Source organism: Scardinius erythrophthalmus (assembly GCF_964197995.2).
Source record: "Scardinius erythrophthalmus genome assembly, chromosome: 24".
Taxonomy (NCBI): domain Eukaryota; kingdom Metazoa; phylum Chordata; class Actinopteri; order Cypriniformes; family Leuciscidae; genus Scardinius; species Scardinius erythrophthalmus.
Window position 1 is genome coordinate 20,204,601 of NC_138244.1, and position 17,092 is coordinate 20,221,692.

General features: G+C 36.2%; 1 protein-coding gene across 1 annotated transcript in view; it reads right to left on the bottom strand.

Annotated features, from left to right (window-relative positions):
- gse1a (Gse1 coiled-coil protein a) overlaps positions 1-17,092 on the bottom strand; it is a 44,955-nt gene that overhangs the window by 27,408 nt on the left and 455 nt on the right. The window contains exon 2 of the mRNA XM_081356723.1: positions 4,279-4,449. Within this exon, the coding sequence (XP_081212849.1) occupies positions 4,279-4,447 (169 nt within the window). The 5' untranslated portion in view covers positions 4,448-4,449. The remainder of the gene's footprint in view (positions 1-4,278; positions 4,450-17,092) is intronic.

The following is a 17,092-nucleotide window of genomic DNA, read 5'->3' on the forward strand; positions in this document are numbered from 1 at the left end:
AATAAATGTCTATAAATATTTAATGCACAGCGCTCTGGAAAATAGTGTTTAATTCTGATTGGTCAATATCTGCACTGAACAATCAAATATGTTTGTATAATGTCGGCTGAATAGTATTTAGTCCATAGTGATTAAGTGGCAACATGGTACGTTTACTTTAATATCTCTCATATCATTCTACAGTCTCTCTATACCAAATCAGATTACATAATTGATTGCTACTAACATACGAATCAAAACTATTAGCTATCAACTGCAGTAAAAACAGCCCTGGAGGACTCTGGTATTTATTTTATGATATGAACTTTAGATGACTAGAAGCAATAAAACAAAAATGTCACTTGAAAGAACAAGACACAATTAAAGACCTGGAGGAGAGAGGAAGACATACATATATGAGCTTGATCAACTTTAAAAAAAATTAAAATTAAAAAAAAGTTGCTGCCTTAAATTTTTTAAGTAAAATCAACTTGGATGTTTAAGTCATTTCAACTTAAATTACCTTAAACTGACTTAAAAAAGTTGAATCTTGTATAACTTATAAAAACAAGTTGAAAATTGCATAACTTATTGTATGAGTTAAAGCAATGTAATATGTTGTCATAACTTATTGATCATAACTTTTTTTCATTGCAGATTAAAAATGTATCTTTTAATATTGTAACAGTGTTCTAGTTGCTAGGTAGATTACTTCCTGCATCGTAATTCTGGTTGAATTGGGATTTTAAAAGTGAGGTGGTAGATTATTAAACAATTTAAGCTCAAATCATTAGTTCACATCCATGTATTTATCTATTTAGCAATGGCAACTATTAGCAGTGTAATAAGCAGGATAATGTACAGCGATATACAAGATCTGGTCACCCTTGCAATAATGAACGGCTAACTGCACATGATCCCTTCCATAATATGCACTTCTTGTGGTTTCGACTGCAGCGAGTGTGAGTGAGAAATGACTTTTCCTCATTAAGACAGAAACCTACACAAGGCTTGAAAACCACACAAGCACAGAAAAAACCTATTGCCGCTAAAAGCACTATCTATATAAGACACCCAACACAAAGAGTAAAGTAGGTCAGCCCTCCTCGGAGCGCTTGTGTCTGCCAGAGAGCTGATAAGAAGTCAATACTCCGGGTTTTGTACTTCTTCACTCCTTTTGTGTTCAATTTTGCTTTACTCTTTTACATACCTGCTAGATTTCTACCTAGAAATCACTGACAACTAATAGTAAATGGTTTATACAAAGGGAAGTGCCACTATTACTATTGCCAAAACTTCTGGGTTTTTTCAGAAGAGAAATAAACTCGTCCTGCACTGTTTATGCTACGGATATATATATGATAACTCATATTGTGGACTTCTTGTAGTTCAAATCTACATTTTTTGCTTTGTAAACAATAAAACGAGTGAAAAATAGCCAAAACTTACATTGAAAGTGACTTGTAACTTTAGAAAAGAAGTAACTTGATTGTTTTGTATGTGCACATTTTTCAAAAACTTTTCCTTGCAGAAAATATAATTTTGATGAAATAAAAGACCACTTAAGCGTACTTAAAGTACAGTTTCATGACTGTTTCTTTACACACTTACTTTAAGCACACTTTGCAATAATGTCAAATAAAAAGTTTGAATTTTAAGTAATTGTTTTAGTAATTTAGAAGTACACTTATTTCGATGTAATACTAAATCACATTAAAAAATTAAGCCTTTTTTTAAGATTTACGCAATTAAATTAATAATAAAATTCCATCAAATTGAATTAAAAAATCCTTATGTATTTTAATTGAATAATTGATTAAAGATTGTTGAATTATTCAATTAAACTACATAAGGATTATTCAATTTAATTTGATGGAATTTTACTATTTATCAAATTGCGTAAATCTTAAAAAAAGGCTAACATTTTTGAGTGTGTAAAGTACATGATTATCATTTTTCAAGATTACATTTAAAGTTAATATATTTTAAAATGTACTAAACTGCAACTTCATCACTACAAATGGGGAATTACAAATATATTTAAGTACATGGCACACAAGTTTCAATAAAAATTACATTTTAGTTTACCGTAAATTCTTGGCAAAACATTCAACAGAAGCCTTTAACCAAATTAATTAACTAATTGCATTTAAAATAAATTTACACTATGATACACATTCAATTCACATTTTGCACTTAAGTATATTGTTATAAAGTATATAATTTTTTAAAGATATGCTAACTTCTTTTTCAGAAGGGTAGCTAGCAATGGGTAAAAACCACTCACAACACAACAACCTAGATGCTAAAAAATTAAATAAAATAAAAAGTAAACATCTAGTTTTTCTTTACTCTTTTATATATTTACTATATCTTTATCTGATCGCTCTGGCAATATTTGAATTGTTTACAGTCAGTCAGGCTATCAGTCAAACTCTTGAGGGAACAAAGAAAGTGAGAGAAAGAAAGTTGAGAAAATACATGTGTATTTGGGGTGGTGTGTGTGTGTGGGGGGGGGGGCATCAGTTATGTACTACAAGCATCAACAAGGACACATTCACAAAAGCATGTGTGCATTCGGAGAAGCACACACACACACACACACACACACACACACACACAAACCAAAAGCCCCAAAGCCACCAAAGCCTTAAACAAAAGACAGCTTTTCCAAACAGGCTTAGCAATCTGAGACAGAGCATTGACTGTCATTGAATTACCCTAGTCAAAGAGTGTATGAATGCATATAGTGGTAAGCAAAGGCAGAGCAGTATGCACAGTGTGATAAACTCACAGAGACAGCAGTAAAAAGACACTTAGAGAAGGTCTATAGAAATTACTGGCATACAAGCTCTTAACCAATCAATATAATCCCTTTCTCTCCGTCTCGAAGCTTTAGAGAGAAGAATATCATGATCACTCACAATGGATCATGTCGATAAACACATGGCCAAACCATGAGAAAGCTTTAGACATTGTTAGATCATTTAGGCCGCTTGTTTTTCTTCACAACATAATGCAATTGAATAGCTACTTTCAGTTTCAACCCATGTATTTTTTTTGTTTGTTTGTTTAATGTAAGTTGAAAAAATTGACAGCAACAATTTTGTGGATCTTACATGCCACGCCAAGACAACAGTAGAAAACATTGTCTGAGAACTTGATATTGTATGTAATGAGCATTATCAGAGTTTTTGTGTGAGTGTGTGTGTTCAGGTTTTTTGGCGTTGACTATAACAATTACACAGACAGATGGGCAGCTGAATGTTGTGCCAGCCATCTGAAATGCTGCAAACCCATATGCAAATATTATTCAAATCTATTCACAATTTGTTGACAGAAAGCACCACCCACACTCATACACACGCTGAGCAAAGAATGGATGTCCATATTACACGCATACATATGGCGGTGTGCTTGTTTACATTCTGCATTAAACGACTTACTGCAACTACGCTAATGGTAAATTACACAACAATGCATAATAGATAAGTGACCATGTAAGTGGTGGCTAATGTTATTGTTGTTAAACAAAACAAAACAAAATAACAAAAAATAAAAAGCAAAAATCACAAAACAAAGCAAAATGAAAAGCAAAACAAACGAAACAAAACGAAAAACAAATGAAAACACAAAATCACAACAAATCAGGCAAACAAAATAAAATACAAAACAAAAACAAATGAAAACACAAAATTACAAAACAAATCAGGCAAACAAAATAAAATACAAAACAAAAACAAATGAAAACAAAATACAAAACAAATCAGAAACAAAAAACTAAATTACAAAACAAATCAGACAAACAAAACAAAGTACAAAAAAACAGAAACAACAAAATAAATGAAAACGCAGTCTCAAAACAAAGCAGACAAACAAAACAATATAAAAAACAAAACAGAAACAAAAGAAAAGAAAAAAGAAAAAAATTACAAAACAGAAATAAACAAGCTAAATGAAAACAGGGGGAAAAAAACAGAAAACAAACCAAAAAAGCAAAACAAATTGCAAAACTAAACAGAAACAAAGCAAAAATAAATGAAAGCAAAATCAAAACAAATAAGGAATATAAAGTAAATTGATTAAGAAAACATCAAATATCTGCCAAGATTATTAAGACTCCTTATGATTTTAAAAGACCTACGTGGTAGAAACAGTCTGTAACAGAAACAGCCTAGTTAAGCTCTGCTGAGTGACTACGGCAACATATTGCCTTTTCACCCAGACATCATGTGTGAGATGATAAAGAGAAGAGCTTGAGGACTGATGGGTGAAGAGGAGAGGAAAGGACACACTCACCTCGTGGCTCTTCGGCCTGTTTGGCGAGCTTGCGGAGGGCGGCAGCGAATCCAGACTGGGACGCCGGGCTCCCGCCGATGGGGGACGGAGTGAGGGGGCTTACAGTGGCCATGGTGCATGGTGCCGCCGAGATCATTCCTAAAGCTGGGGACTTCGGCTCATGGCTCATACCTGCAGGGAGAGAAGGACAGAGACAAACAGATTCAGAATGAATATTCATAGAGGAAAAGAAGAGGTTGGCGTTAAGCCCGAACCCAGTCAAAACAGCCTCGATTTAAGATTGAATTCAAATCGATCACTCTAGTTTTAGTTCCCCTCAAAGCAAGTGGAACCACATGCTTTGAGCGAGTGTGTGTGTGTGTGTATAACAGGTTCTGTTCAAATAAAAATACATTTCAATAGTTCAATAACAATAAATTACACAAACTGATAGTGATATAAATTTGCATGCGTTGCCTGTGATGATTTAGCACCTGATACATGAAGTGGTTTGGAACTGATCCAAATACACCTAAAAAAACCTGAAGAATTCAACTGTGACAAGGTCAAACCACCAGCATGAAAATGGTTTTACATTTTCTCGTTATTCATTTAGCAGATTTATCCAAATTTGATCCAAAGTGAAATCCTACAACAGAAGTGAGTCATTCTAAAGTGACAGTAACATTAGAAGTGCTGGAAAACAAAGTACCAAAATTGGCAAAGAAAGTACAAGCTACTTCAGAAATGTAGGTTTGACAAAAACAAGAGAAACGTGTGTGTGGGTTTTATTTTTATTTTATTTTTTTATAAATACATGAAGGGGAGAATAGAGAATACTTGCATTAGGTGCACTGTAATAAAACAATGTGTTAGCTAACCCGGCATTTGCTACATTTACATTAACGAGTGTCAAAAAACATTATTTAATATGATTGAATCAATCTGACTACATTTTTGGACTAAATCAAACCCATTTGAAAGTGAATTTTACGTGTTAAGTTCCAACTCTAAAGTGTGAGGGTTTTACAGCTTGCTTCCTTTGTGTATCTCTCTCTCACACCTCCAGCTATCTCTCACTGCCAGCGTCTCTAGCAGAAACAAACAAAAGCGTGCTTTATCGTGATAAACTGTGCCTCACCCCTTGCCCTTCTGCTGAACCGAGCAAAACAATTAATAATGAACTTAGAGCAGTTAGAAGAGCTGGCAGCAGCATCCTCTGCCATCAGCCACAACTTCATTACGACTTAATGGAGCCGTGCGCATCCAAACACGCAGCGTAACGGAACATAATATGTCCTGTAGTTGATCTTAAATAACACTGTAATTCAGGCCGAATGTAACACATAATTCAAAAACAAAACAAAATCAAGTAAAAAAAAAAATATGTAAAAAAAATTGTAAATGGTTTAATCGATTAAGAATCTATCTATCTATCTATCTATCTATCTATCTATCTATCTATCTATCTATCTATCTATCCATCTATCCGTCTGTAGGTCTGTCTGTCTGTCTATCTATCTATCTATCTATCTATCTATCTATCTATCCATCCATCTATCCGTCTGTAGGTCTGTCTGTCTATCTATCTATCTATCTATCTATCTATCTATCTATCTATCTATCTATCTATCTATCTATCTATCTATCTATCTATCCGTCTGTCTGTCTGTGTATCTATCTATCTATCCGTCTGTCTGTCTGTGTATCTATCTATCTATCCGTCCGTCCGTCCATCCATCCATCCATCCATCCATCCATCTATCTATCTATCTATCTATCTGCCTGTCTGTCTGCCTGTCTGCCTGTCTGTCTGTCTGTCTGTCTGTCCATCCATCCATCCTGTATGTCAACAAAATCAAGTAAAAAAAAGTATGGCCTTTTTCTGCTTTTGCAGTGAAATAAAAATTAAAGTATTCAAATACTCACAAATAGAATATATCTATCTATCTATCTATCTATCTATCTATCTATCTATCTATCTATCTATCTATCTATCTATCTATCTATCTATCTATCTATCTATCTATCTATCTATCTATCTATCTATCTATCTGTAAAACAAAACATATGGCCCTTTAACAGTTTTCGTAGTGACCAAACAACAACAAAAAAATAGCACTATAATTCAGACACAATGTAACATAATTTGAAGACAAAACAGTGAACTCAAAGTGAACTAAAATAAAAAGGGAAAAAATGTATGGCCTATTACTGTTTTTTTTTTTTTTTTTTTTTACTAAAAAGAAAAAAGAAAAATACAATCAAGTTTAAAAAAAACTAAGCAAAATGTATGGCATCTAAGAGCTTTTGTTTTTAAAATAAAGTAAAAAAAAAAAAAAAAAAATCCCAAACCAAACCAGATATGGTTAAATGAATTAAGAATCTATCCATCTAATGTATCTTTATATACATTATGCAAAGAGGCTTCATAAAAGGTTAGCTATAATCCTCATACATATATATGATAATAATCAAGTGCAGCATTATAACTGAGACACTGTTCTCCCTGCCATAAAGAGAACCGCCATTTCAGTCGCTCTCCAATCCTGCTAGGGGCTTATCAATCAAATCATCATATCATGTGCTCTTGAAACACAGCTGTCTCTCGTCCACTCATTTGCGTGCTACAAACAGACCTCTTCTCTTTATCTCCCTCATTCTCCTTCTCTTGACAAACATTCTCAATCATTCTGCTACTGAACTCACATGCGTACCCCACCCCCCTCCTCTCTTCTCTGCTGCTCACACTTTCCCTCCTGGATAGTGTCAGTCAGAGATAACAGAGAGTCTCTGGTCGCTGTGGAAATGAGAAAAGCCACAGGTATTTTACGACACACACACACAGCCCACCCAACACAGACGAGCAGAGAGTGATTTATAAGCAGTAATTTCAAGGAGTGGGAGCGAGATAACATTTATTTCCCCTAGGATGCCTTAAATACGGTGGCCAAGAGAGCTCAACACGCTGAAACTGAAGAAAACACATGCAAATAGAAAAAACACCAGCAATTTAATAAAACACCTTAATCAGTTTGACAACATGTGCTGCAAATACTCACAACGCAACCAAATACAGAAACGTGCTGCAAATACTCACAACGCAACCAAATACAGAAACACACTGCAAATACTCACAACAAAACCAAATACAGAAATGCCCTGCAAATACTCACAACACAACCAAATACAGAAACACACTGCAAATACTCACAACGCAACCAAATACAGAAACGTGCTGCAAATACTCACAACGCAACCAAATACAGAAACACACTGCAAATACTCACAACGCAACCAAATACAGAAACGTGCTGCAAATACTCACAACGCAACCAAATACAGAAACGTGCTGCAAATACAGGTATAGGGCTGAAACGATTAGTCGACATTGTCGACAATGTCGACAATAAAAAATTGTCGACAAATATCTTTGTTATCGAGTAGGCTAGTCGTTTGATCCCACGTGACCTAATGTAAGGGCCTGCAATACAGGGATTTGACCGCTACGGCGCTGTAGCGCTAGAGTGTAATGCAGCCGTTACAAATGCTATTGCGGTAGAAGAAAACAGCGCGAATTATGACGGAGTGCAAACGAATCCGAACTAGCTAGGTGTGTAAAGTTTCACAAAACTTCAAACCAAGAATGCTGTCATGTGCAATACATGCAAGGCGTAACTTGCTTTTCACGGGAGCACAACATGCATGTTAAAGCACTTAAAGAGGAAAAACCCGGCACGAGACGAGCCGGTGAGAGGTGAATGTTCTCCAGCTGGAGCTAACGTAAATAACTAGCAGTAAATCTCTTTTTAGAGAATGCAATACTACTAATAATAGCAATAATATTAACAATAATAATATAATTACAGTAATGTGATGATTATTTTTTACATAGAATAAAGCTTGATCGAGCTTAGGAGTCAGGGCTGTTTTTATTATTGTAACTATTAGTTATTACAGTCTTATCACTTGCCTGTATTTTGTTCCATATTCACGAAGACTTACAAAAAGAGACGTTATGAACAATATCATGTCAGTTATTTTTTTATACTGTAAATTAAAAGGTGAATAAGAAGGTCTCTGTCAGCTCAGCTGTCAATTTTTTTTAAATTGTGTTCTTATAATAATTGTTTGCAGTTTAAGTTTGTCTGTAATGCAGCTGATAATTTTTTTTGTTTATTTTTTTCTATTGAAAGAGAACTGAATATTTAACCAATGCTTTTTGCATTTGTGTGTGATTTGAGTTGGACAGAAATCTGAAAACTTAAAGAGAATGACCTGTTTAGTTGGCTCAAAGTTCATTAAACCAACCATTTCAAAAGCTGAAGTGATTTTCTTTTTATATATTATAGTTAGAATATGTATAACTCAGTGTTTTAACTAATTGAAAAGGCTGAATAATCGTTCCAAACTTACTGATTAGTCGGCGAAATAATCGACGATTAGTCGATTAATCGTTCTAATAATCGTTAGATTAATCGATTATCAAAATAATCGTTTGTTGCAGCCCTTTACAGGTACTCACATTGCAACCAAATACGGACACGTGCTGCAAATACTCACAACGCAACCAAATACAGAAACACACTGCAAAGTGGAACACAAAAAGGATATATTCAGTAAAACTGTTCAAACTGCTGTTTTACAATTAAGTAAATATGAATTACTGTAGAAATGTTAAGCCCCGAAAACAACATTCAATAAAAGTACAAAAGGACAAAAACAACATAAGTCATCTTGTTGTTTTTTCATGATCTTCTATTTGTTTTCAGCACATCAAAGTATCTATAGCAAGTATATATGGTATGATTCCACTTTCATATAGATCCACCACATTCTTTTAGCTGAACCCATAGAGATAAGCATTTCAATCTCTCACTAAACTATATTTTTTCTCTGACAACACAATACATTGCTGCTTCATTGCAGTTTTTAGCATGACCTACAACCTTATGAAATGAGTTAATTAGTCAACTGGCATGTTTAACAAAATAGTCCACACTATTGCACATCTATTCACACAGAGACACACCCACACCTCAAACTACCACATAGCCTAAGTGTTATAATCCCTGATCAAGCAGGATTTACTGTAGGCCTGTGGCTTATTAACCTCACACCTTTGAGTCACATATACAAACACAGATACTGACTAAACTCATCAGATCTCTAGCTGGCCAAGAATGAATGGCCAAACCTTTAAAATGGCTCTCTAAAAGCACCCAAGGCTTGTTATTTGAAGATCTCCTCTCTCTCTCAAAGATGAAATCCTGCTGTGCTGTTTTTCCCAGAGGCCTTAGCTGTGGTAGAGTCAGCAAAAACAGTCCCACAGTCTTCTGCTCCCCACTGGCTCTCTAATAAGCTTGTTCATTAAACAGTAGAGCCAATGCAAATTGACCCAGCCCTTGTCGACATGACCGGCTCATGTAAATTCAATGGGAGAAACAGCAGGAATAAAAGACTGGGTGATGGATGATGTGTCAAAGTGCTTTGTTGGGCACAAATGAACACACTCACACACATGCATGTCCATAATGATGACAGACAAGCATTGATGCATGAGCGACTACAGAGATCTGCTACCCTCGGCATTCATTAAGACTAGATAAAGCACCTCACACACACCTGCCTTCTGCTCATTAACCCATGTGTGTGAGTGTATGTGCACGTTTCACTGACAACATTAAAGATGGATGAGGATTAAGACGGTACTGATACTCCCAGAGAGAAATTCACTAATTGGTTTAGACTTCAATAGAGATTGATAACTAGAGAGAATGTTGATCACAAAGCTACTGATCACAAAGGGCTTAAAGGTTGAAGACCTTACACTTGAGGTGTAAGTCCCGAAACAACTCTACGTGCCATCACTGAAGCCCTTACACTAGCCTTGAATGTCCTTGATTAACTTTGTATTGATTTTCCTGGATCTGGCTGCAGTAATTTACACTTAACCCCAACCTGTAGATCTCAAAGCTGATTTAGCACATTTAGGACTGTATTTTCTTGGGATAACAGAGCTTCCCAAGTTACAGTGCTTTGAAAGGCTCACTACCTTATCCGCACTCCCAAACCACTGGTGTCCCTCAAGGTTCGGTAATTAGTCCCTTAAACTTCTCCATTTAGGCCAGATCACTCTGTACTAGCATCCAGTCATGTGGATTCTCTAATCGTTGCTTCTCTGACCACACTTGACAGTTCATCTCTCATCCCCATTTTGGTCTTATAATTTGGTCTGATTATAATATGTGGTCTAATAAACCACACTAATATTTACTTTGAATTCAAGACTAGGATACTCTTCGTCCCAGACAAGAGCTTTCCCATGGTCACGATCTTTATCTCTGGTGACGGTCTCAGTGTCGTTCCCTCTAGGTGCAAAAAAAGAATCCTGTGAAGTTGTTCTAGACCAGTGGTTCTCAAACTTTTTAGAGTGGCGTACCCCCTGAGGCTTTTAACATCCTTCTGCGTACCCCCTCTCTGCAGTCACACCTTTTTCAATAAGGGACAATATTTGCCCCCTTAAATCGATTTTTAAATCGACCTTTACAAATACCTTTATAAAAGAAATAATGCTTAAAAAAAAAAAAAAAAAGTTCAATAGAGGAATATGCAGTGATGGTAAAATGAACTGATGCTTTGAAATATTAAAATTAAAACCGCCAGTAGGTGGCGGAAAGTCGCTGTCTTTATGAGTGAGTCATCGAGTCATTCATTCATTCAGTAACGAAGCAACTGGTTGTAATTATGAATGAATCATTGAATCATTGACTCTCACGATTTGTTCAAAGGCGCAGATTCGTTCACAAACACTGCTGTGGCTTTCGCTGGAGCTATTATTTTGTTGCAAAAAATACTGACAATACTGTTTTTTGATCATCACTTAATATTAATACCTTTTGTTTATTGAGCTGTTGTATAAAATCACTGTCACATTTGCAGTGTGGATATTTGTATAATATGTGATCAACATTAAACGTACAGTATGGCATTTTTTGCCACTAGGGGTCGCTAACCTATTTACAATAACAAAGGCGTAGATTGATGACGCAACATTTGCTAAGAATTATGGATCTTGTCGTCAACGTCAAGCCGACCGATCTAATAATGTTTATGGATGACTGAATACATCGATGTTTTTTATCATGACTGTGATATGAAGCAGTTCGGGATTGCTAAGAGACAGCTATCACCTCCAAACGTGCTGCGAGTCCCGCGGTCGGATATAAAAGGAATACGGACATTTGATTCTACCAAACTACACGCAGAATTACTACTCACAGGTCAGTTTATTAGACAAATTAAACTTGTGAGGTAACGCAGCGCTGTTTCACTTGGTCTAACATTACACTAGCACACTAAACTGCATTTGAATGTGTTGAAATGTATGTGTTAGTTTGTCTGTATGAGACTAGCAGTAAACTAGATCAACATTAGAATAACATACAGATCATATTCTGACATTTTATCATTGTTGAACTCATTGTATAAAACATTGATTAGTTTTATGTAAATGTGCTCACCTGTTTAATAAAGTACATGTAGGAGCGGTCGAAGTCTCGGACGTGGAGCTCTCGTTTATATACGGTCTATGGGAGTTTTAGTTCTCCTTTTTTTATCCAAAGTCTGCTTGCCACGGTCCATAATGTTTAAACGAAACAACAACAGCGTGCAAATAGACATTGCGAACTACAAAGTTGTCCGCGTCAGTCGCTTTGGTTACTATCAGACGGCTCTGGTTGCCATGGCAGCACGAGCGGAAACCAGGGACAACGCAGATATGACGCCATTGGCGGCGACAAAACGGAAATAAAGAAACGGGACGTTTCTTGAATTAAATTACAAATTTCTCCTGGTTTGAAAGTTGTTGGAAACAGTCGGGATAATGTAAGTACACAACTAAAAAATATATATAACATAGATATAGTGATTTTTGCTATTTTTAAAGCAAAAAATTTACATATTGTGCCTTTAAACATAGGAACTCACGCAGAGTATGAATCTGTATCGAAGAGAGTTTGAATATTAAATCGATCTCAATGCACAGTCTAGTGTCTATATTTGTTCTTCGTGCTGGTGCTAGTAAGTACTAAATCCCCACTTTTACAAAGGTAGGCTACATTGTCGAGAACGGCAGTATAGCTCGATAGCACGCAACCTACAGTAGCCTATCATATGCACGCTGTTTGTGTGAATGCAGCCAGTCTTGACCGCAAAAGATGAGGTAATTTGATCGGATGTAATGTATTTAACGCATTTTACCTGATAGAAATACATGCTCAGTTTTAATGTTATTTTTAAGGTGGGGTAGAAATAAATGAATGGCAAAACTCAGTATTTTGTTCGCGTACACCCTTCTGTCACCTCACGTACCCCCAGGGGTACCCCAGTTTGAGTGTACAACGTGTACCCCAGTTTGAGAACCACTGTTCTAGACAACAAGCTCTCCCAAGCTTTAGGTTCCTTTACAAGTACAAGGGGGCCTTTTTTTGCCAACTTAGCCAACAAACAATACTCCAGGGTTTGACAACTCCAGTCCTGGGGACACCACCTCCCAAAATGTTTTAGATGTCTCACTAATTAAAACACCTAATTTAACTCATCAGCTTGTTGACGTGTTAATTAGGGGGACATCAAAAACATTCTGGGATATGGGTCCAGAGGACTGGAGTTGACAAACATGTTACTTTATGTTATTTATGGAGATTCTATCATGGTACGCCTCTTTCTAGGTCCCTAAAGTCAATCAAATTTAAGATGCCATTTCTGGCTGGCAGAATGACTATCACAGGAGGTCCTTGGGCACATGTCTCCGGAGGTGACCTGGAGTTAAGCTTGCACTGTACTTGGGGACCTGGTGTTCAGGTCAGACTCTCTGAGGGGCCTTTGTCTCTGTATGCACCGAGGGGCCCACAGGCCCTAGTGGTCAGCTTGCACTGTATTCACTGAGGGCCCTGATGTTAAGCTAATTTTGGTAGTCTCGGGCAGTGTGGCCTGAGGTTTGAGGCCCCTGGAAGTATTGCCAAATGCCAATTATTTAACACAGCAGACACCCCATGGATATCTACTTCTACTCTCCTAGCTCAGTGTTTCCAAACCTTGGTCATGGAATACCTTCCCAACTGCACATTTTAGATGTTTTCCTAATAAAACACTGAACCTAGAAACTTGAGACACACCTTTTCAGGTTTCTCCTCTTAAACTTCTTAAGCTCACACCCAAGATATTTTAAATATATGTACAACAAACAAAACCACAGACTTCCTACTAGCATACTGAACATTCCTTTATTCTCATTATGCTCCTATCCATCGGCATCAGCACAGTAATTTGTTGACTCATTTGATGATTCATCTTTAGACACCTGAGCATAGCTATATATATATACACACACAACTGTTGTAGCATTTGCAGGTCTTTATAATCAAGGCTCTTGTGGTATAACCTTAGCACTTGACCCATATCCTCAGCCTCCTGTTCTGGTAATTGCCGATTACATGCGTACTTTCTTGTTAGTCATTTTGAAAGGATTATGAACATAAATGCAGCATTACAGTCTGTAGTACACTTTCGCCTTGTTTTAAAAGGAAAAGCAAATGAGAATGTGAGTAACCTTAACAGGTTTTACTTGACTTCTCTACACACAGAACCACATCAAACATAAAAGGTTCTGTACCTCAAAGTCACCACATAACTATAAATGCTACAGTACAGAACTCTAGTTCTCTCAAATGCACAAAATACACCTTTTATTCAAAGAACTACATAGTTTTGCTCATCAATGGTTCAGAATTTAATGTCTAAGATGTTTAGAATAGACCCTTCACAGATATGACAAACAAGGGTTTGCATTGTCAAAAGAGTTTCATGGTTAATGCATTCATTTCCAAGAGATCCAAAACAGCTTCAAACAATGAGCTCAGACGTTTGCGACTTTACGCTCAACAGAATGAAGAAGTTATAATGTCAAGCTTTAAGTTTACACTTACTGGAGCTTACAGTAAATACTCTTAGCAGTTGGACCCACAGCTTTGTGTGTGATTGGGCAGCAGGAAATGTCTAGCAAAAAAGTGAAAGCTTTTGTTACAACCCACGCTGTCCCATCTGAAGGGATGCTTGGCATCTGTAAGCCCCTAAAACTGCTGACAGACATCAAAGTATGCTGGGTAAGTGTTTATGCTTTGGGAATATGTCCAGTGTCACGATGTACGCAGTGCTGATTGGTCATTTTGAATATATAGGGTTTTTGAGGTCAAATATAGGATAAAAAAAAGATGTTGTACCGCCCGTATTTCCATGTCTTGTCATTTTCCTTTCTTGGACAACTAGAGGCACATGTTTTTGGTCATGAAGTCAGGCTTTTGACCACTGTCTCTCCCCCTCTTATCTGTGTCATGGCATCTTATTTCATGTGATTCTTTTAAGGCCACATAAACATTTTCTGTTTCTGTTTTTTTTTCTTTTACAAAAACGCAGCACTTCACTTAAGAAGTCCTTTATTAACCCCCGGAGCAGTATGGATTACTTTTATGATGGATGGATGCACTTTTATGGGCTTCGAAATCTCAGTTATATTCACTCCCATTATAAAGCTTGGAAGAGCCAGGATATTTTTTTAATATAACTCTGATTATGTTTGGCGGAAAGAAGAAAGTCATATACGCCTGGGATGGCTAAAAGGTGAGAAAATGATGGGGTAATCTTCATTTAATGTTCAGGTAGGCTTTTTCTTAAGTTTTAAGATGCCAACATTATTTTTTAATAGTATTAACATTCTCCTGTCACTTCAGCCTATAACAGACATGTCCAAAACGAGGACCACTGTAGTGCAAACACCCGACGTGTGCGTGTGTGCGTGCGTGCGTGTGCGTGTGTGTGTGTGTGTGTGTGTGTGTGTGTGTAAATACATATAGCAGCTGACCAACATCAGTTAAAGGAGCAGCAGAATTCTGAGCTAATCCCGATACAGTCCGTCTCTGAGGGTTTAACCCTGCTGACTACACACACACACACACACACACTTGGCACAAGGTTTTTCATTTTATAATCCATCCACAACACCCTGTTAATCAATCGGAAAACCAGAGATTATCAAAAACATACTACTGAAACACAAAACCAAGCTGCTGAAGTTGCCGTATAGCCTCACAATAAAGTGTAGATTTTAAGTCATAGTACATTAAATAACAAAAAAAATACTTTAAATTTGAATATTTAGCATTTTTTTTAAATAAAAAAATATTTTTCGAAAAATTGTCCAATAGAAAATAATGACAAATTGCTTATGTTCCTCGGATGCAGGTGATTGCTAAATATATAATATATAATATATAATATAATATAATATAATATAATATAATATATTTTTAAATGCACATATTTTACACCTGTTTGTTTACCCATCCTACAACACTCCAAGTCATTTTCAGGCAAATCTAACTGCTTAAAAAGGTCAAAGAACAAATGATCGACCAGTCAAATCAGCATTCAAGAACATAAATATATCTGTTTTCAAGCGGGTTAATAAGTAAATATGAGTCTAGTGGAGTCAGATGGTCAATGAGGAGTTTCTTTCTTTATAGCACGTCTGCTACAGCAACCCACCCCACCCCACACACACACACCTCGATCTTCTACCACGATAAACTAAAAATCTAACTATTACTGTAGTATCGTACCACAAAACAATCTTGTACTTACTGTAATATTATACTTACATAGTGCTTTTGCATTAGCATATTTTCAAGCAGTGACATTAGAAGTTGTCTATTTGAACTTGAATTGCAAATGTTACTGACTTAATGAAGCCTTAATGTGTGGTTTGTGAGCGTGTAATTACTGTAACTTCTCATTTAACAACTCCTCATAACACCCAACTCATCCAGTCTTTCCAGTTTAACGCAAACTACAAGTCGTATTTCAGCTTTGCACCTAATCAAATAAAACCTCAGCCGTTAGTTATTTAAAAATGATCTTTCAGTGAGACTGGATAATGCAGCTCACATTCTGTCTGTAAACATATAGGTATATATAGACAGGTTGCTGGGTAAATAAGACTTTCCACGGTACACTGACATTTATTTGACCACACGAAAAGCCAGAAGAGGAAACAAGAGACTTCAAAAACTTCACATCTATATGTGTGAAACACACAGGATGTGACCAAACCAACAGTTACTGGTTTAACAGTATGGGTTTTTAATTGGACGATAATGATATTTGCAAAGTTGGATGGCCAATAAAATGCCATTATCAGATGTACACAATTTCTTTCTGAAATACTTATTTTACACAAAATTCATAAAATGCTTATTATTCATAGACAAGACTGTCTGTAAATTTCAAATTGGTCAAAAAAATAGCAGATTAATCAGTCTATCCAATACATATTGACCTATTCAGTACTAAAATCAGTCTAAAAATGACATTAAAATGTTTTAGTGAGTTCTCTCTGTGCTTTATGAGATCAGGCTGATCCATTAAGCATTTTTTTTCTCTCCCTGGACAAATCCATTTAGTTGGTTATTAAACTCATTTGCACAAGATCCCGAAGAGATGCCCGAGATGGATGGAGAATTAACCTTGAGGTGATAGAAAAGCAGAAGGTCATATAACTCACCACGACTCCCTAAGCACTTACGCACAGCCTCAAAACCCAACATTTCACTCAGAGAAGACTGTTAAACAGTTTTGAATATTAATGAGTCTCAACAGAGAGCCAAAGGTCACATCAAGCATATCATTTTTTTTTTTAAACAAACAAAGCCAATAAAATCAATCTCTCTAATTGGAAGATCGGAATCCCAGGCTCAAACAGAACCATTGCGAACTAACT